General features: G+C 47.6%; 1 protein-coding gene across 2 annotated transcripts in view; it reads left to right on the top strand.

Annotated features, from left to right (window-relative positions):
• Nucleotides 1-20,168, top strand: part of TSGA10IP (testis specific 10 interacting protein) — a 38,397-nt gene that overhangs the window by 11,625 nt on the left and 6,604 nt on the right. Inside the window, exons 3-6 of one of the 2 annotated variants that reach the window (XM_070766330.1) lie at nt 1,370-2,085; nt 10,808-11,024; nt 12,996-13,163; nt 17,626-17,725. In XM_070766330.1, the coding sequence (XP_070622431.1) occupies nt 1,370-2,085; nt 10,808-11,024; nt 12,996-13,163; nt 17,626-17,725 (1,201 nt within the window). The remainder of the gene's footprint in view (nt 1-1,369; nt 2,086-10,807; nt 11,025-12,995; nt 13,164-17,625; nt 17,726-20,168) is intronic. The other variant, XM_070766331.1, reaches the window with a different exon arrangement.

Genomic DNA, 20,168 nt, shown 5'->3' on the forward strand with positions numbered 1-20,168 from the left:
CAGTGGTACCTCAGCATACGAACTTAATTGGTTCCAGGAGGAGGTCCGTAAGGTGAAAAGTTCGTAAGATGAAACAATGTTTCCCATAGGAATCAAATAATGCGTGCAAATCCTTCAGGAAAATCCCAAACTTTAGAAGGGAGGCGAACAGAGGGCAGGGAGGAGCAGCTAAAGGGGGCGGGTGGAAGAAGCAAGGCTAGGCTAAAGGGTGAGTGGGAAGGAAGAAAGGCAAGGGGGGCACCCCTCCCTTTTCTTTCTTAAAAAGACACCGTTTCAGTGCCTTTGCAAGCATGCAAAATCTTTACTCCTCCAAGCTGCCCCTCCCTTTTCTTTCTTCAAAAGACACCGTTTCAGTGCCTTTGCAAGCATGCAAAATCTTTACTCCTCCAAGCTGCCCCTCCCTTTTCTTTATTAAAAAGACACCGTTTCAGTGCTTTTGCAAGCATGCAAAATCTTTACTCCTCCAAGCTGCCCCTCCCTTTTCTTTCTTAAAAAGACACCGTTTCAGTGCTTTTGCAAGCATGCAAAATCTTTACTCCTCCAAGCTGCCCCTCCCTTTTCTTTCTTCAAAAAAAGGGGGAAAAAGAAACCCCTTCATCCCAGCAGCAGCTGCTTGGGTTCGTAAGGTGAAAATAGTTCGGAAGAAGAGGCAAAAAAATCTTAAACACAGGGTTCGTATTTTGAAAAATTCGTTTGAAGAGGCGTTCGTAAGATGAGGTACCACTGTACACTATTTTTGGCTATGAACAATATCACAAGCCTCCCCTGAACACTTTAAACCCCTAAATTGCAATTTCCCATTCCCTTAGCAACCATTTAGATTATTACTCACCCTGTTTATTTACTAAAGTTTATTAAAAAATATTTATTAAAGGCGGATGAAAGTTTGGCAATGACACATGATGTCATCGGGCGAGAAAAACCTTGTTATAGGGGGAAAAACCCCGCAAAGTATTTTTTTAATTGATATTTTTGAAAAACCGTGGTATAGACTTTTCGCGAAGTTTGAACCCGTGAAAATTGAGGGAACACTGTAATGGGCTGCTCTACATGCAAGTATTTCAAGATACGAGCCACGAGGGGAGAGACATTTCTGTTCTATTCCCGAGCTCAAATTCGGGATACGAGCCGAGCGTCCACTAGGTGGCGCAAGAATCCTTGCTTTTGGTTATCTCGGAGGGGAAAAACAACTTGTTCCAGATACAAGATGCCTCGAGATACAAGCTCCCTTATGGAACGAATTATGCTCGTATCTAGGGGTACTACTGTAGTAGAATTAGCTCCTCTGTTTATTATCTGGTTTACCCTGTGAGGCTCACGGTGGCGGGGTGTTGGATCTGGCTCTGATTTTAGTTCCCCTTTCCCCTAGGCAGCTGGAGCCTGCCCTTCCGGAGCAGAACAGCGAACTTCCACCTCCCGAAAACCCCAGGATATCCTCTCGCCAAGGTTCCTTCCCCTTCCACTGGATGTGGGAGAGTTTTTCTATCAAAGGCCACACCATCTGCCAAGAAAATGTTTTGGATAAGGCCAAGAAAGTGACCTTGCCACGAGCTGCCACAGCCCCATCCCGGGAGACCCCTTACAACCCGGACACCATCTTGGGCTCCCCAGCTCCCAAGGAGAGCCACAGCGCGGGAGTCCACAAGCCCTTCCGAATCCCCGAGGCCACTTGTAGCCGAACCCAGAGATACTTGCCGCATATGGGCTTGGTTCCTAGAAGTTCTCTCCTGCCCCTCTTCTGGAAGATGGAGGCCCGGTCGGAAGCTCGGAAGCGGCAGCTACGCCAGGAACGCCGCCATTGGTTGCATCTCACCCAGCAGCTCCTGAACCTCGAAGGGCAGGGCTTCTCGCGAGAAAAACACCTCTCGCTCGAGGAGTTGGAAGAAAAACTCCGGGCGGAGATGCTTTGCCTTGTCACAGAACCCGAAGAGCCCCTCCCTCAAAAGGAGAAAAAAAAATCCAAGACTCGCAGCCCAGGTCCCAAAGCGGAGCTGACCTTCAAGCCGGTCATTAACCAGAAGGTGCCCAACTTCAAGCATCTGCAAAGGCGTTTCCAAGAACAGCTGGAGCAGAAAAAAGAACAAGGTGGGTGCAGGCGACCCTCACTGGCGGGCGGGCGTTTAGGAGGACCACACCTGGTATGGGGGAGGGAAGACAGCAGTCAGGTGATGATAGTAATAGCACTTATAACTGTAATAGCAATAGCATGTCGACTTATACAGTGGCGCCTCTACTTTACGAACTTAATTCGTTCCGTGGCCAGGTTCTTAAGTTGAAAAGTTTGTAAGAAGAAGCAATTTTTCCCATAGGAATCAATGTAAAAGCAAAGAAAGCGTACGATTGGAGAAACCACAGGGAGAGTGCCCTGTTTCCTCCCAGGAGATTCCTAGAGAGGCCCCACGGAGGCTTCTCCCTGCCTTTTCCGGCCCTGTTTCCTCCCTGGAAATTCCTAGAGAGGCCCCACGGAGGCTTCTCCCTGCCTTTTTCAGACCTGTTTCATCCCAGGAGATTCTTAGAGAGGCCCCACAGAGGCTTCTCCCCACCTTTTCCGGCCCTATTTCCTCCCTGGAGATTCCTAGAGAGGCCCCACGGAGGCTTCTCCCTGCCTTTTCCAGACCTGTTTCCTCCCAGGAGATTCCTAGAGAGGCCCCACGGAGGCTTCTCCCTGCCTTTTCCGGCCCTGTTTCATCCCAGGAGATTCCTAGAGAGGCCCCACGGAGGCTTCTCCCTGCCTTTTCTGGCCCTGTTTCCTCCCAGGAGATTCCTAGAGAGGCTCCACGGAGGCTTCTCCCTGACTTTTTCGGCCCTGTTTCATCCCAGGAGATTCCTAGAGAGACCCCACGGAGGCTTCTCCCTGACTTTTCTGGCCGTTTCCTCCCAGGAGATTCCTAGAGAGGCCCCACGGAGGCTTCTCCCTGCCTTTTTCGGCCCTGTTTCATCCCAGGAGATTCCTAGAGAGGCCCCACGGAGGCTTCTCCCTGCCTTTTTCGCCCCTGTTTCATCCCAGGAGATTCCTAGAGAGGCTCCACGGAGGCTTCTCCCTGACTTTTCTGGCCCTGTTTCCTCCCAGGAGATTCCTAGAGAGGCCCCACCGAGGCTTCTCCCTGCCTTTTTCGGCCCTGTTTCATCCCAGGAGATTCCTAGAGAGGCCCCACGGAGGCTTCTCCCTGACTTTTTCGGCCCTGTTTCCTCCCAGGAGATTCCTAGAGAGGCTCCACGGAGGCTTCTCCCTGACTTTTCTGGCCCTGTTGCCTCCCAGGAGATTCCTAGAGAGGCCCCACGGAGGCTTCTCCCTGCCTTTTTCGGCCCTGTTTCATCCCAGGAGATTCCTAGAGAGGCCCCACGGAGGCTTCTCCCTGCCTTTTTCGGCCCTGTTTCCTCCCTGGAGATTCCTAGAGAGGCCCCACCGAGGCTTCTCCCTGCCTTTTCCGACCCTGTTTCATCCCAGGAGATTCCTAGAGAGGACCCACGGAGGCTTCTCCCTGCCTTTTCCGGCCCTGTTTCATCCCATGTGATTCCTAGAGAGGCCCCACAGAGGCTTCTCCCCGCCTTTTCTGGCCCTGTTTCATCCCAGGTGATTCCTAGAAAGGCCCCACGGAGGCTTCTCCCTGCCTTTTTCGGCCCTGTTTCCTCCCTGGAGATTCCTAGAGAGGCCCCACAGAGGCTTCTCCCTGCCTTTTCCGGCCCTGTTTCATCCCAGGAGATTCCTAGAGAGGACCCACGGAGGCTTCTCCCTGCCTTTTCCGGCCCTGTTTCATCCCAGGTGATTCCTAGAGAGGACCCACGGAGGCTTCTCCCCGCCTTTTCTGGCCCTGTTTCATCCCAGGTGATTCCTAGAGAGGCCCCACGGAGGCTTCTCCCTGCCTTTTTCGGCCCTGTTTCCTCCCTGGAGATTCCTAGAGAGGCCCCACGGAGGCTTCTCCCTGCCTTTTCCGGCCCTGGTTCATCCCAGGAGATTCCTAGAGAGGCCCCACGGAGGCTTCTCCCTGCCTTTTTCGGCCCTGTTTCCTCCCTGGAGATTCCTAGAGAGGCCCCACCGAGGCTTCTCCCTGCCTTTTCCGGCCCTGTTTCATCCCAGGAGATTCCTAGAGAGGACCCACGGAGGCTTCTCCCTGCCTTTTCCGGCCCTGTTTCATCCCAGGTGATTCCTAGAGAGGCCCCACAGAGGCTTCTCCCCGCCTTTTCTGGCCCTGTTTCATCCCAGGTGATTCCTAGAGAGGCCCCACGGAGGCTTCTCCCTGCCTTTTTCGGCCCTGTTTCCTCCCTGGAGATTCCTAGAGAGGCCCCACGGAGGCTTCTCCCTGCCTTTTCCGGCCCTGTTTCATCCCAGGAGATTCCTAGAGAGGACCCACGGAGGCTTCTCCCTGCCTTTTCCGGCCCTGTTTCATCCCAGGTGATTCCTAGAGAGGCCCCACAGAGGCTTCTCCCCGCCTTTTCTGGCCCTGTTTCATCCCAGGTGATTCCTAGAGAGGCCCCACGGAGGCTTCTCCCTGCCTTTTTCGGCCCTGTTTCATCCCAGGAGATTCCTAGAGAGGCCCCACGGAGGCTTCTCCCTGCGTTTTTCGGCCCTGTTTCCTCCCAGGAGATTCCTAGAGAGGCCCCACGGAGGCTTCTCCCTGCTTTTTCCAGTTACAGTTTCAGAGAGTCGGGTTTGAAATGGGAAAATGGTTCTTGAGGCAACAAAAACTTGAACACCCCCAGTTCTTTTCTAGAAAAGTTCATAAATAGAGGCATTTCTTAGGTAGAGGTACCACTGTATACCGCTTCACAGGATTTTGCAGCCCTGTTTAAGCTGTTTAAAGAGACAGCCTTTTGCCCCCAACAATCTAGGTCCTCGGTTTACTCACCTGGGAAGGGTGAAATGCTGAGTCAACCTTCAGCTGGTCAGGATTGAACCGCAGAGTTAGCCTGAAATATTGCATTTTAATCACTGGGAAGGAGGAAAGGAGAGGAGAGGGAGGGAGGGAAGAAAGGAAAGAAGGAGGAAAGGAGAGGAAGGAAGGAAGGAAGGATTGAGGGAAGGAAGGAAAAGAATTGAGGGAAGGAGGGAGAAAGAGAAGGAAGGAAGGAAGGAAAGAAGGAGGAAAGGAGAGGAAGGAAGGAAGGATTGAGGGAAGGAAGGAAAAGAATTGAGGGAAGGAGGGAGAAAGGGAAGGAAGGAAGGAAGGAAGGAAGGAATAGCAATAGCACTTATATACCACTTCACAGGGCTTTCCAGCTCTCTCTAACTGGTTTACAGGGTATTGCTGCCCAATGCTATGGGTCCTCATTTTACCAACCTCGGAAAGATGGAAGGCTGAGTTAACCTTGAGCCTGGTGAGATTTGAACTGCCAAACTTCTGGGCAGGCAGCAGAAGTAGCCTGCAGTACTGCTTTCTAACCACTGTGCCACCTCCTCTCGGTTTACTTAGACATATCTGCACAGTATGATTGGAAATCCAAGGAATTTGCCTCTGGTGCATGAGCTCTCGGCATACATACAAACCACAAAGTGATAGGTCATATGCCATAGATCATAATTATAATCATTAAACATAAGACACCACACCAGGTGATAAACCATAGCTACCAATTGGAGAAAGTAGTCAGAAAATTGAAAGATGACGAGACAGATAATACCAATATAGACCCTACTAAACGGGTCAATATCTTTAGGCCTGTTGGAAATAAATGTTCAGAAATGGGGGGAAAACAGTTAAAATCTTTTTTTAAAAAGTAGAGAAAAGTAAGGGAAAGACATCAGGCGATCCAGAGGAGAGATTTTCTGAGCGAAAAGCCCAAGAAACCATACGAAATTGCAAAGATCCCGAGGGGAGAATTCCTAAGCAAAAAGCCACAAAGGATACAACAAAGCGAAAGAAGGCTTGGAAAGCAACGGAGCCCCGACTACCTGCAATCATCATCAGACCCGGTGAGTTGTCTAGTGTGCTACAAATGTACCCTTTTCCACTCACCTTCTTCCAGCAGCTCCGTAACGAAACAAAGAATCTCAGCAGCCACAATCCGAGGTGTAGAATCCAGATACTTTTCTCCCCTTAAGTCCAGAAAATCTCTTTCCCTCTTCTTCCAAAGCTTAAACTCAAACCGTAAGCTCAGAGGCTTAAAATTAACCTCAAGCAAGCATCAAGAAGAAATCTTTACAGAGGAAAAGTCCCTCCCCCCTCCTTCCCGGCTAGCCCATCTCAATCTGCATCTCAAAGCCCTGAAGAAAGGAAGTGCTGGCCGTGAAGGCACAAAGGACTGAATCACAGCAAATTGTTTAGAATTTGGAGTTCCACAAACTTAATTCTACGCGGCTTCTTCTCTAGAAGCACTGATCTGCTAACCAGAGCATACAAAACATTTGCCAGACCAATTCTTGAATACAGCTCACCTGTATGGAATCCACACTACAATTGAAGGAGTCCAGAAATACTTCAGAAGAAGAGTCCTCCGCTCCTCCTCACCCAACAAATTACCTTACTCCTCCAGACTTCAATTACTATGTTTAGAAAATTTACAGCTACGCCGCCTCCGAACTGATTTAACTGTTGTTCATAAAATCATACATCACAATGTACTCCCTCTTAGCGACTACTTCACCTTTAACAGCAACAACACAAGAGCACGCAATAGATACAAACTAAATGTAAATCGCTCCAAACTAGACTGCAGAAAATACGATTTCAGCAATAGAGTGGTCAACGCCTGGAATTCACTACCGGACTCTGTCGTTTCTTCCCCCAATCCCAAAATCTTCAACCTTACATTATCTACAATAGACCTCTCCCCTTTTCTAAGAGGTCTGTAAGGGGCGTGCATAAGTGCACCTTTGTGCCTACCGTTCCTGTCCAAATGTCTTTTTTATCTTTTCTATCTCTACTTTTTTACTTATACAGTGGTACCTCATCATACGAACTTAATTGGTTCCAGGAGGAGGTTCGTAAGGTGAAAAGTTCATAAGATGAAACAATGTTTCCCATAGGAATCAATGTAAAAGCAAATAATGCGTGCAAATCCTTCAGGAAAATCCCAAACTTTAGAAGGGAGGCGAACAGAGGACAGGGAGGAGCAGCTAAAGGGGGCGGGTGGAAGAAGCAAGGCTAGGCTAAAGGGTGAGTGGGAAGGAAGAAAGGCAAGGGGGGCGCCCCTCCCTTTTCTTTCTTCAAAAGACACCGTTTCAGTGCTTTTGCAAGCATGCAAAATCTTTACTCCTCCAAGCTGCCCCTCCCTTTTCTTTCTTAAAAAGGCACCGTTTCAGTGCCTTTGCAAGCATGCAAAATCTTTACTCCTCCAAGCTGCCCCTCCCTTTTCTTTCTTAAAAAGACACCGTTTCAGTGCTTTTGCAAGCATGCAAAATCTTTACTCCTCCAAGCTGCCCCTCCCTTTTCTTTCTTAAAAAGACACCCTTTCAGTGCTTTTGCAAGCATGCAAAATCTTTACTCCTCCAAGCTGCCCCTCCCTTTTCTTTCTTAAAAAGACACCGTTTCAGTGCTTTTGCAAGCATGCAAAATCTTTACTCCTCCAAGCTGCCCCTCCCTTTTCTTTCTTAAAAAGGCACCGTTTCAGTGTTTTTGCAAGCATGCAAAATCTTTACTCCTCCAAGCTGCCCCTCCCTTTTCTTTCTTCAAAAAAGGGGAGGGGAAGAAACCCCTTCATGCCAGCAGCAGCTGCTTGGGTTCGTAAGGTGAAAATAGTTCGGAAGAAGAGGCAAAAAAATCTTAAACACCGGGTTTGTATCTTGAAAAGTTCGTTAGAAGAGGCGTTCGTAAGATGAGGTACCACTGTATTATGTTAAACATACTACAATACAATACTATATTTGTACGACAAATAAATAAATAAAAGTGGACCAGGTGTCTACTTGACTGATTTTTGCAGCCTTATTTGAAAAGAAACCATCACAAAACTAACATATATGATAGGGAAAAAAGGGCTCTTTGTAATGAAACAAAAATGAAGATGATTGAAGGTGAGAAAGCAGAGAGCTTTGCTTCATCCCCTTCAATCATCTTCATTAAAAAGAGCAAGGTTTTTTTCTATCTCTGTTTTCTCACCTTCAATCATCTTCACTTTTATTTCATTAGAAAGAGCATGTTTTTTTCTATCACATATGTTGTTTTTGTGATGGTTTCTTTTCAAATAAGGCTTCAATTTCAGCCGGTCCACTTGACAAAGAATGACCCTATGTCTAATTGTTTTGGCCTGCGTTGGTCTATAGCAGCATCCAGAGGGGAGACGTTGAAACAGTTTACATCCAGCATGCGAGGGGTCTGTAGATATTTTCTCAGCCCTCTTTCTAGTTTGTGCAGTTTACTGCTATACAGTGTTCCCTCGATTTTCGTGGGGGATGCGTTCTGAGACCGCCCGCAAAAGTCGAATTGCCACGAAGTAGAGATGCGGAAGTAAATACACCATTTTTGGCTGTGGACAGTATCACAAGCCTTCCCTTAACACTTTAAACCCCTAAATTACCATTTCCCATTCCCTTAACAACCATTTACTCACCATTATTACTGGTAGTCACCACTGAATAAGATACTTAGTGATCCTGATATTTATAAACATAATTATTTATTAACAATAATTATTTTTTTGTTATTTATTTGCAAATATTATTAGTTTGGTGATGACATATGACATCATCTGGCAAGAAAAAACCATGGTATAGAAAAAAAACTCGCAAAGTATTTTTTAATTAATATTTTTTGAAAAACCGTAGTATAGGCTATTCGCGAAGTTCGAACCCGCGAAAATGGAGGGAACACTGTATACCACTTCACAGTGCTTTCCAGCCTCTTGCCCCCAACAATCTGGGTCCTCACTTGACCCACCTCAGAAGGATGGAAGGCTGAGTGAACCTTGAGCCAGGGAGGATCGAACTAGTGGCCGTGTGCAGAATTTATGTGCGACACTGCATTCTAACCACTGCGCCACCAGGACTCTTAGTGTACAGATAGCCCTTGACATGACCACAATGTCCATTGCTAAGTTAAGAGGGCTGTGCTCCATTTTATAATAATTATTATTATTATTATTTATTGGATTTGTATGCCGCCCCTCTCCGTAGACTCGGGGCGGCTAACAACAGTGATAAAAAACAGCATGTAACAATCCAATATTAAAACAACCAAAAAAACCCCCTTTATTATAAAACCAAACATACATACAAACATACCATGCATAAATTGTAAAGGCCTAGGGGGAAAGAGTATCTCAGTTCCCCCATGCCTGGCGGCAGAGGTGGGTTTTAAGAAGCTTACGAAAGGCGAGGAGGGTGGGGCCAATTCTAATCTCGGGGGGGGGAGTTGGTTCCAGAGGGCTGGGGCCGCCACAGAGAAGGCTCTTCCCCTGGGTCCCCTTAAGTGAATCAGTTCAGTTATTAAGCAACTAGGAGGGTAGTTAAGCGAATCTGGCTTCCCACGTTGGCTTTCTTTGGTTGAGAACTTTACAGGTGGCATTGCAACGGTCATAAATACATGCCAATTGCCAAGTGACCAAAGTCTGATCACAAGGATGTTTTTAAATTATTAGATTTGTTATGAATTGTTCTATTGCTGTTGTGAGCCGTCCCGAGTCTACGGAGAGGGGCGGCATACAAATCTAATAAATAAATAAGTAAATAAATAAATAAATAAATATTAAATTAAATTAAATTAAATTAAATTAATAAATAATTCTACGTTCAGTGTGAAAAACAGTCATAAGTCACTTTCTTCCATGCCGTTCAGAGGTGGCATTCAGTAGGTTTCTGATTAGTTCTGGAGAACTGGTAGCAGGAATTTTCAGGAGGTCAGAGAACCAGTAGATACCACCTGTGACTCCGCCCCCATCCATTCTCTGCTTTCCGAGTCCCAAAAGATCGGGAGGAAATTGGGGTTTTGCAGTAACCTAAGCCTGGGTGGCGCAGCAGGTAGAGTGCAGTACTGCAGGCCACTGAAGCTGACTGTAGATCTGTAGGTCAGCCGTTCAAATCTCATCACCGGCTCAAGGTTGACTCAGCCTTCCATCCTTCCGAGGTGGGTCAAATGAGGACCCGGATTGTGGGGGCGATATGCTGGCTCTGTTAAAAAGTGCTATTGCTAACATGTTGTAAGCCGCCCTGAGTCCAAGGAGAAGGGCGGCATTAAAAAATTGAATAAATAAGTGAATAAATAAATAAACCTTTCCCTGGAGTGGGGAAGGAATGGAGATTTTGCAGTGTCTTTTTCCCTGCTGCGCCCACCAGTCCACTCCCACAGAACTGGTAGTAAAAAAAAATTGAACCCTGCCACTACTGTTGTGACCTCAAACAGTCACCTACAAAAAGATACTGACAAAATTGAACGGGTCCAAAGACGGGCTACAAGAATGGTGGAAGGTCTTAAGCATAAAACGTATCAGGAAAGACTTCACGGACTCAATCTGTATAGTCTGGAGGACAGAAGGAAAAGGGGGGGACATGATCGAAACATTTAAATATGTTAAAGGCTTAAATAAGGTCCAGGAGGGAAGTGTTTTTAATAGGAAAGTGAACCCAAGAACAAGGGGACACAATCTGAAGATAGTTGGGGGAAAGATCAAAAGCAACGTGAGAAAATATTATTTGACTGAAAGAGTAGTAGATCCTTGGAACAAACTTCCAGCAGACGTGGTTGGTCAATCCGCAGTAACTGAATTTAAACCTGCCTGGGATAAACATAGATCCATTGTAAGATAAAATACAGGAAATAGTATAAGGGCAGACTAGATGGACCATGAGGTCTTTTTCTGCCGTCAGTCTTCTATGTTTCTATGTTTCAAGTGAGCTGTTTGTATATCGAGGGCTGCCTATCTCTACCCTTTGCAGGAAAACCGACTGTTTGCAAGCCATTCCACCTTCATTCCAGTAGCTCTCAGCCTCTTTCGGAAGCCGAGGAGAAGAAGGATCAGGAAGATTTATACCAAGGCCTCCGGCAGCTTTGGAGCCTACACTGGAGGGCTCAGTCTTGTCCGGATTTTGAACCGTCCTTGTGTCCTCAAGTGATGTCCACCAAGACGTCTGATAAAAGACAGGAAGCGAACAGGTAAGTCGGTGGGTTGCTTTCAAAGTTCCCCTGCAAAAAAATAAAATAAAAATCATTCGGCTTTGTAAAAGTGGAGAATATCGGTAGCTTGGGTTTAGAATGAGGGCAAAAAGGTTTGTTCTCCGAACTTGTGGGTTGGTTTTCAAACGTTTTGTTACCAGGCTAGATAACGTCTTCAGCGGAGCTTAGGGTCATCAGATTCACTCACAGCTGAACCATCACAGAATAGAAGAGAACAGTTATAAACAGAAGAATTATCAACACAGTGGTACCTCTATCTACAAACGCCTCTACTTATGAACTTTTCTATATAAGAACCGGGTGTTCAAGATTTTTTTGCCTCTTCTCAAGAACCATTTTCCACTTACAAATCTGACCCTCCGAAACTGTAACTGGAAAAGGGTGGGGAGAAGCCTCTGTGGGGCCTCTCTAGGAATCTCCTGGGAGGAAACAGGGCCGAAAAAGGCAGAGAGAAGCCTCCATGGGGCCTGTAAGAATCTCCTGGGAGATAGCAGGGTCCGAAAAGGTGGGGAGAAGCCTTTGTGCAGCCTCTCTAGGAATCTCCTGGGAGGAAACAGGGCCGAAAAAGGCAGAGAGAAGCCTCCATGGGGCCTGTAAGAATCTCCTGGGAGATAGCAGGGTCCGAAAAGGTGGGGAGAAGCCTTTGTGCAGCCTCTCTAGGAATCTCCTGGGAGGAAACAGGGCCGGAAAAGGCGGGGGAAAGCCTCTGTGCGGCCTCTCTAGGAATCCCCTGGGAGGAAACTGGGCTGAAAAAGGCAGAGAGAAGCCTCCATGGGACCTCTAAGAATCTCCTGGGAGATAGCAGGGTCGGAAAAGGTGGGGAGAAGCCTTTGTGCAGCCTCTCTAGGAATCTCCTGGGAGGAAACAGGGCCGGAAAAGGCAGAGAGAAGCCTCCGTGGGGGCCCTTGTAAGAATCTCCTGGGAGATAGCAGGGTCCGAAAAGGCGGGGAGAAGCCTCTGTGCGGCCTCTCTAGGAATCTCCTGGGAGGAAACAGGGCCGGAAAAGGCAGAGAGAAGCCTCCTTGGGGCCTCTCTAGGAATCTCCTGGGAGGAAACAGGGCCGGAAAAGGCAGCCGACCTGGGCAGTGAGGAGGTTGAGGAGGAGCATGAGCCAGTCCTGGAGTGTGGGAAAGGTTCTGACGAGTGCTCTGCGTTGGAGGCAGAGGTGGAGCCGGGGCCGTATGACAATTCTCAGCTGCCTCCTGAGTCAGACATCAGCTGGAGCCTGTTCCCAATGCGTGCATGAGCAGAGTTGCCAGACAACTAAGGAACAAGGGTCAACTTGGGAGTAAGGCCACAGGTCGACCATTAATGTCCCCTCCCATATGGGGATAAAAGAGGAGGTGGGTTTTAAGGAGCTTACAAAAGGCAAGGAGGGTGGGGGCAACTCTGATATCTGGGGGAATTTGGTTCCAGAGGGCCGGGGCCACCACAGAGAAGGCTCTTCCTCTGGGTCCCGCCAAACGACATTGTTTAGTCGACGGGACCCGGAGAAGGCCAACTCTGTGGGACCTAACCGGTCGCTGGGATTAGTGCGACAGAAGGTGGTCCCGGAGATATTCTGGTCCGGTGCCATGAAGGGCTTTATAGGTCATAACCAACACTTTGAATTGTGACTGGAAACTGATCGGCAACCAATGCAGACTGCGGAGTGTTGGTGTGACATGGGCATGTTTAGGAAAGCCCATGATAGCTCTCGCAGCTGCATTCTATTGCCCCCACAATCCTCACTTGACCCACCTCGGAAGGATGGAAAGCTGAGTCAACCTTGAGCCGGTGATGAGATTTGAACCGCTGACCTACAGATCTACAGTCAGCTTCAGTGGCCTGCAGTACAGCACTCTACCTGCTGCGCCACCCCGGCTCTTGAATTGTTAAGTCGAGGACAACCTGGGTCAGCATCCTTGGAGCGTCTCCCCGTGGCGTCAACTCCAGTCTCTTTGTGTCTAGGTTGCTTTTGCGGGAGTGGGAATGCCGAGAACGGCAAGAGAAACACCGGGCTGAGCTGCGCCGGATGAAGACGCAGCACATGCAGCGGGAAGTGGCCAAATGTTTGGCGACTTACCGGAATAAAGGATGCTCCTCCGCGTCCATCCAGAGAAGGCGGGAAGAACTCAGGTGAGTATCTCCTAAATTATTATTATTATTATTATTATTATTATTATTACACTGTTCCCTTGATTTTCGCGGGTTCGAACTTCGCGAAAAGTCTATACCACGGTTTTTCAAAAATATTAATTAAAAAATACTTCACGAGTTTTTTTCCCTATACCACGGTTTTTCCCACCCAATGATGTCCTATGTCATCGCCAAACTTTCGTCTGCTTTTAATATATTTTTTTTTAAAAATAAACTTTAATAAATAAACATGGTGAGTAATAATCTGAATGGTTGCTAAGGGAATGGGAAATTGCAATTTAGGGGTTGAAAGTGTTAAGGGAAGTCTTGTGATACTGTTCATAGCCAAAAATAGTGTATTTACTTCCGCATCTCTACTTCGCGGAAATTCGACTTTCGTGGACGGTCTCAGAACGCATCCCCCGCGAAAATCGAGGGAACACTGTATTATTATTATTATTTTTATTATCTCCACTCCAAACCCACGCCCGTTTCCAAGACATCCGAGTTTCAACACTTCCTGGATCAAGGCGCTTTGTTTTGGTGCCGGGATGGGAGACCACCAGGAGATCCCGGCAGGGACGCTAGGAAAACTAATTGAAAAAAAATTAGCTCAGATCCAAAATGGAGTGGTTAAAAACCTATAGGCCATTGATGGCGAACCTATGGCACGGGTGCCACAGATGGCACGCGGAGCCATATCTGCTGGTACGCGCGAGCTGTTGCCCTGGCTCAGCTCCAATGTGCATGTGTGCGCCGGCCAGCTGATTTTTGGCTCGCACAGAGGCTCTGGGAGGGTGTTTTTGGCTTCCAGAGAGCCTCCGGCGGGATGTGGGAAGGGCATTTTTACCCTCCCCGGCTCCAGGGAAGCCTTTGGAGCCTGGGAAGGGAGAAACACAAGCCTACTGGGCCCACCAGAAGTAGGGAAAGAGGCCATTTCCAGCCTCCAGGAGGCAGTGGAAGCTGTTTTCACCCTCCCCAGGCATTGAATTAAGGGTGTGGCCACTCGCGCATGTGCAATCGCGTGCACACACACTCTTTTGGCACCCAAGGAAAAAAAGGTTCACCATCACTGCTTTGGCGAACCTTTTTTGGCTGGGGACTCTGAGGAATCCAGAGCAAGATAACCATGGTCTTTTAAGACGGAAGGATGCCAATGCTCCCAGAACCTAGAGGTTTTTAAAAAGCTGTTAGATAAACATTTGTCTGAAGTGGTATAAGTTTTCCTGCCTAGGCAGAAAGTTGGACTAGAATAGTGATTTTCAACCTTTTTTGAGCCACCGCACATTTTTTACATTTACAAAACCCAGGGGCAAATTGAGAGGAGGGGGGGTGGCTAAAAAAAGTTTGGACAAAAAATTTTTCTCTCTCTTCCTCCCTTTCGCTCTATTTCTCTCTCCCTCCCTCTTTCTCTCCCTTCTTCTTTTTTCTCTCTCTCCATCCCTCTTTTTCTCTCTCTCCCTTCCTTTCTCTCTTTTTTTCTCTCTTTCTCCTACCTCTCTCTATGTCTTTCTCTCTCCCACCTTCCCTCCCTCTCTTTCTCTCTCTCTCTCTTTCTCTCTCTCTCTCTTGCTCTCTCTCTTGTTCTTTCTTGTTCTTTCTCTCTCTCTCTTTTGCTTTCTCTCTCTCTCTTGTTTTCTTTTTCTCTCTCTAGCTTTCTTTCTCTCTTTCTCTCTCTTTCGTTTCTTCTCTCTTTCTTTCTTTCTCCCTCTCTCTTGCTTTCTTTCTCTCTCTCTCTCTTTCTTTCTCTCTCTCTTGTTTTATTTCTCTCTCTGAGCTTCGCGGCACACCTGACCATGTCTCGCAGCACACTGGTTGAAAAACACTGGACTAGAAGACCTCCAAGGTCCCTTCCAACTCTTCCTGGGAGGGCATTTTTGGCTTGCAGAGAGCCTCCGGGGTGTTGTGGTTGGCTCTGGCCCAGCCCCTGTCCCAGGGAATGTGGGAGGTGGAGGCAGGGGAAACGTCAACATGTCCTAGGCCTGTTTTGTTGCTGGCAGAGTCAGGGAGTGCAGTTTCCTCGGACGAAGAAGAAGGTGGGGGCGACTTGGAAGAGGGGGGCTTGGCACACAGCCCAGGAAGCCAATCTCCATTATCTTCGGTCGATTCGGATGAGGAAGTGTTAGACCCACGCAGGCGCAGAATTATGCATCGAAGAGACCAATTGAGGACATATTACAGGAGATAAGAGAGGCCACCTGTGTTTGGGTGGGGGCTCCAGTAATTAGAGCTGCTGATACAAAAAGCAGCGTGCTAGTTTGGCCGGTGTGGAAGATTATCTGATCGTTGTGTCTTCAGGACCGTGCCTCGCTGTTTCTGAACTTTGTTGGTGGATTTTTCACGCCTTTGACACCAAAGTGTAGAGCAAAGTATGTGTGTGTGTTTCACTTCGTGGAAGAAGGAAGGCTGTGACGTTTCTTCACAGCTACTACCTAAGTACTTAAGGACTGATTAAGGGACTTGTACAGCCTACAAGGTTGTTTTGGGGAAGAGTGCTCTTTGCAATACAAAAAAGGGTGCTGTGTTTCTTTTGAATTTTGCGATAAAGAACATTGTTTTTGAACTTTCAAACGTGTGTGTGTGTGTCTGAAATTTGGACCCTTGAATTTTTGGGAGGCTTCTACCAGAGAGCCCGGCAGAACACAGGGGGAGATGGGGGAGGGCGTTTTTACCCTCCCCTGGCTGAAGGGAAGCCTTTGGAGCCTGGGGAGGGCGAAAGATGAGCCTACAAGCCATTTCCGGACTCCAAACTGGGGATAAGGGAAGCTGTTTTCACCCTCCCTAGGCATTGAATTATGGGTGTGGGCACTTGCGCGTGTGCTCTTTCGACACCTGTTCTGTCGGGCTCTCTGGTAGACTCCTCCCGAAAATTCACAGGTACAAATTTCAGACACACACACACGTTTGAAAATTCAAAACAATGTTCTTTATAATGAAAAATTCACTTAAACTAAGCCCTCTTTTTGTATAGCCAAGAGCACTGGTCTCCAAACAAACTGGTAATTTGTACAAGTCCCTTATCAGTCCTGTGATACTTAGCTTGCAGCTGTGAGGCAATTCACAGTCCTTCTTCTTTCACAAAGTGAAACACACTTTGCTCTGGTTTAGTTTCAAAGCGGGGGAAAAATCAGCACACAAAGGTCAAAGTCAGTAAAGCAGTCACGAAACACAACCGTCAGATAATCCTCCACAATGGCCAAACCCACAGGCTGCTCTTTATAGCAGCCTCACTAATGACCACAGCCCCACCCAACCACAGGTGGCCTCATTTTCTTTGATAATAATCTCTCAGTTGTTGTTGCCTATGCATCGCTCTCCGCATGCGTGGCTGTATCATTAACTCTTGTTCTGAATCCAAGGAGGAGCTAGATAATTGATTGAAGGAAGGAGGGAGGGAAGGAGGGAGGGGAAGGAGGGAGGGAAGGAGAGAAGGGAAGGAAGGAGGGAAGGAAGGAGGGAAGGAGGGAAGGAAGGAGGGAGGGAGGGAAGGAGAGAAGGGAAGGAAGGAGGGAGGGAAGGAGGGAGGGAGGGAAGGAGGGAGGGAAGGAGGGAGGGAAGGAGAGAAGGGAAGGAGGGAGGGAAGGAGAGAAGGGAAGGAGGGAGGGAAGGAGCGAGGGAAGGAGAGAAGGGAAGGAGGGAGGGAAGGAGAGAAGGGAAGGAAGGAAGGAGGGAAGGAGCGAGGGAAGGAGAGAAGGGAAGGAAGGAGGGAAGGAGGGAGGGAGGGAAGGAAGGAGGGAGGGAAGGAGAGAAGGGAAGGAAGGAGGGAGGGGAAGGAGGGAGGGAGGAATACCAAAAAAAAAAAGGGGGGGGACATGATCGAAACATTTAAATATATTAAAGGGTTAAATAAGGTCCAGGAGGAAAGTGTTTTTAATAGGAAAGTATACACAAGAACAAGGGGACACAATCTGAAGTTAGTTGGGGGAAAGATCAAAAGCAACATGAGAAAATATTATTTGACTGAAAGAGTAGTAGATCCTTGGAACAAACTTCCAGCAGACGTGGTAGATAAATCCACAGTAACTGAATTTAAACATGCCTGGGATAAACACAGATCCATCCTAAGATAAAATACAGAAAATAGTATAAGGGCAGACTAGATGGACCATGAGGTCTTTTTCTGCCGTCAGACTTCTATGTTTCTATGTTTCTATCTCCTTCTGAGCTGTCTGCCCCACTCTCCTCCTCCCTGTCACTCATGTCCTCTTGGTCAGAGGAGCCTTCCTCAGCAGATTCCACCGGGGGGGGGGGGCAAAACAGGCCTGCAGCATGTGGATGTCTCCCCCACATCCACAGTCCTTGGGGCAGAGCTAACCACAACAACACCCAAGGAACAAAAGGTTCGCCATCACTGTTCTATTCTGTTCTAAACACCTTTCTGCTCCTGGGCTGATGGGCTGCAAGCAAAACATGGAGAGGAATGTCCGGATTTTTTTAGCCCTTCTTTCCATGTCCTATATAGGAGGCAGGAGAAACAGCGCATGGAAGAATACATGATCCAGCTGCAAGAGATGCAGGATCGCGTGGAGAGCCGCCCGTATCTGTTTGAGAGAGTCATGCAGGTGCGTGGGGCAGGACCAGACCCCGTGGGTGCCAGCGGTGGAATCAAACACCCTCTTCAGCCCCACTTTTCTGGCCAAAACCCTGCCAGGGGGACAGTCTAGGGCAGTGATGGCGAACCTATGGTGGCACGCGGAGCCATATCTATCGGCACGCAAGCCGTTGCCCTAGCTCAGCTCCAATGTGCATGTGTGTATTGTATTCTATTTATTAAATTTGTATGCCGCCCCTCTCCGAAGACTCGGGGCGGCTAACACCCCCTCTCCGAAGACTCGGGGCGGCTAACAACAATAAAGAAGACAATGTAAACAAATCTAATATTAAAAACAATCTTTAAAAAACCCCAATTTAAAGAACCAATCATACATGCAATGTCGTCTGGGGAAGAGCCTTCTCTGTGGTGGCCCCGACTCTCTGGAATCAAGCTCCCTCCGGAGATTAGAACTGCCCCCACCCTCCTTGCCTTCCGTAAACTCCTTAAAACTCACCTCTGCCGTCAGGCATGGGGGAATTGAGGCATCCCCCCCCCACTCCCCTGGGCCTATACAATTTATGTATGGTATGTCTGTGTGTATGTCTGGTTTAATAATGGGGGTTTTAAAAATTTTTAAATTTATTAGATTTGTTGTGAATTGTCTTATTATATGTTGTGAGCCGCCCCCGAGTCTACGGAGAAGGGCGGCATACAAATCTGATAGATAGATAGATAGATAGATAGATAGATAGATAGATAGATAGATAGATAGATAGATAGATATAGAAATAGAACGATAGAGTGGATGGATGGATGGATGGATGGATGGATGGATGGAATAGATAGATAGATAGATAGATAGATAGATAGATAGATAGATAGATAGATATAGAAATAGAATGATAGAGTGGATGGATGGATGGATGGATGGATCGAATAGATAGATAGATAGATAGATAGATAGATAGATAGATAGATAGATAGATATAGAAATAGAATGATAGAGTGGATGGATGGATGGATGGATGGATGGATGAATAGATAGATAGATAGATAGATAGATAGATAGATAGATAGATAGATAGATAGATAGATAGATACCATGTATAAATTCTATAAAGCCCTAGGGGGAAGGGAAATTTTCAATTCCCCCATGCCTGATGACAGAGGTGGGTTTTTAAGGAGCTTGCGAAAGGCAAGGAGGGTGGGGGCAACTCTGATATCCGGGGGGAGCTGGTTCCAGAGGATCGGGGCCGCCACAGAGAAGGCTCTTCCCCTGGGTCCCGCCAAACGACATTGTTTAGTTGACGGGACCCAGAGAAGGCCCACTCTATGGGAACCTAACCGGTCGCTGGGATTCGTGCGGCAGAAGGCGGTCCCGGAGATATTCTGGTCCGATGCCAGTCAGCTAATTTTTGGCACGCACAGAGGCTCCGGGAGGGGCGTTTTTGGCTTCCAGAGAGTCTCCAGGGGGATGGAGGAGGGCGCCTTTACCTCCCCCCGGCTCCAGGAAGTCTTTGGAACCTGGAGAAGCAAAACACGAGCCTACTGGGCCTTCCAGAAGTTGGGAAACAGACCATTTCCGACCTCCAGACGGTGGAGGAAGCTGGGGATTAAACTATGGGTGTGGGACCTCGCGCATATATGATAGTATGCGCGCATATTTTTTTCGGCACCTGAGGGGGAAAAGGTTCGCCATCACTGGTCTAGGGAGAATCCTTGTACCACTAGAAGAGAATATTTGTAGCCGAGGACTGAACTGTGGGGAAACCATCCCAACAGTAAAAGTTAGGTCTTCTCCCGGGTCCCGTCAACTAAAGAATGCCGCTTGGCGGGACCCAGGGGAAGAGCCTTCTCTGTGGCGGTCCCGGCCCTCTGGAACCAAACTCCCCCCCAAAGATTAGAATTGCCCCCACCCTCCTCGCCTTTCGTAAGCTGCTTAAAACCCACCTCTGCCGTCAGGCATGGGGGAATTGAGACCCTCTTCCCCCTAGGCCTTTACAGTTCTATGCATGGTATGTCTGTATGTATGTATGTTTGGTTTTTTTTATATTAATGGGCTTTCAATATTTCTAACATGAGACTACTATTGTACACTGCTTTATTGTTGCTGTTAGCCGCCCCGAGTCTCCGGAGAGGGGCGGCATACAAATCCAATAAAAGAATGAATGAATGAATGAATGAATGAATGAATGAATGAATGAATGAATGAATGAATAAATAAATAATATCAATATATGCCCCTAATACAAACCAAAGCCAATTCTATGCAAAGATATACAAAATATTATTAGAAATTGAACCAGTAAAAGTAGCGATTGTCGGAGATTATAATTCAATAGTAGATAGGAAAAAAAGACTATAAGAGTAACAATTTTTAAAAAAAGACTAGGTAAAACCTTGCCCCCTACCTTCAATCAAATGGTAGAAGAACTTTACTTGAAAGATGTATGGAGATACCTTCACCCTGA

This window comes from Erythrolamprus reginae, chromosome 13 (genome assembly GCF_031021105.1).
Source record: "Erythrolamprus reginae isolate rEryReg1 chromosome 13, rEryReg1.hap1, whole genome shotgun sequence".
NCBI classification, from domain to species: domain Eukaryota; kingdom Metazoa; phylum Chordata; class Lepidosauria; order Squamata; family Dipsadidae; genus Erythrolamprus; species Erythrolamprus reginae.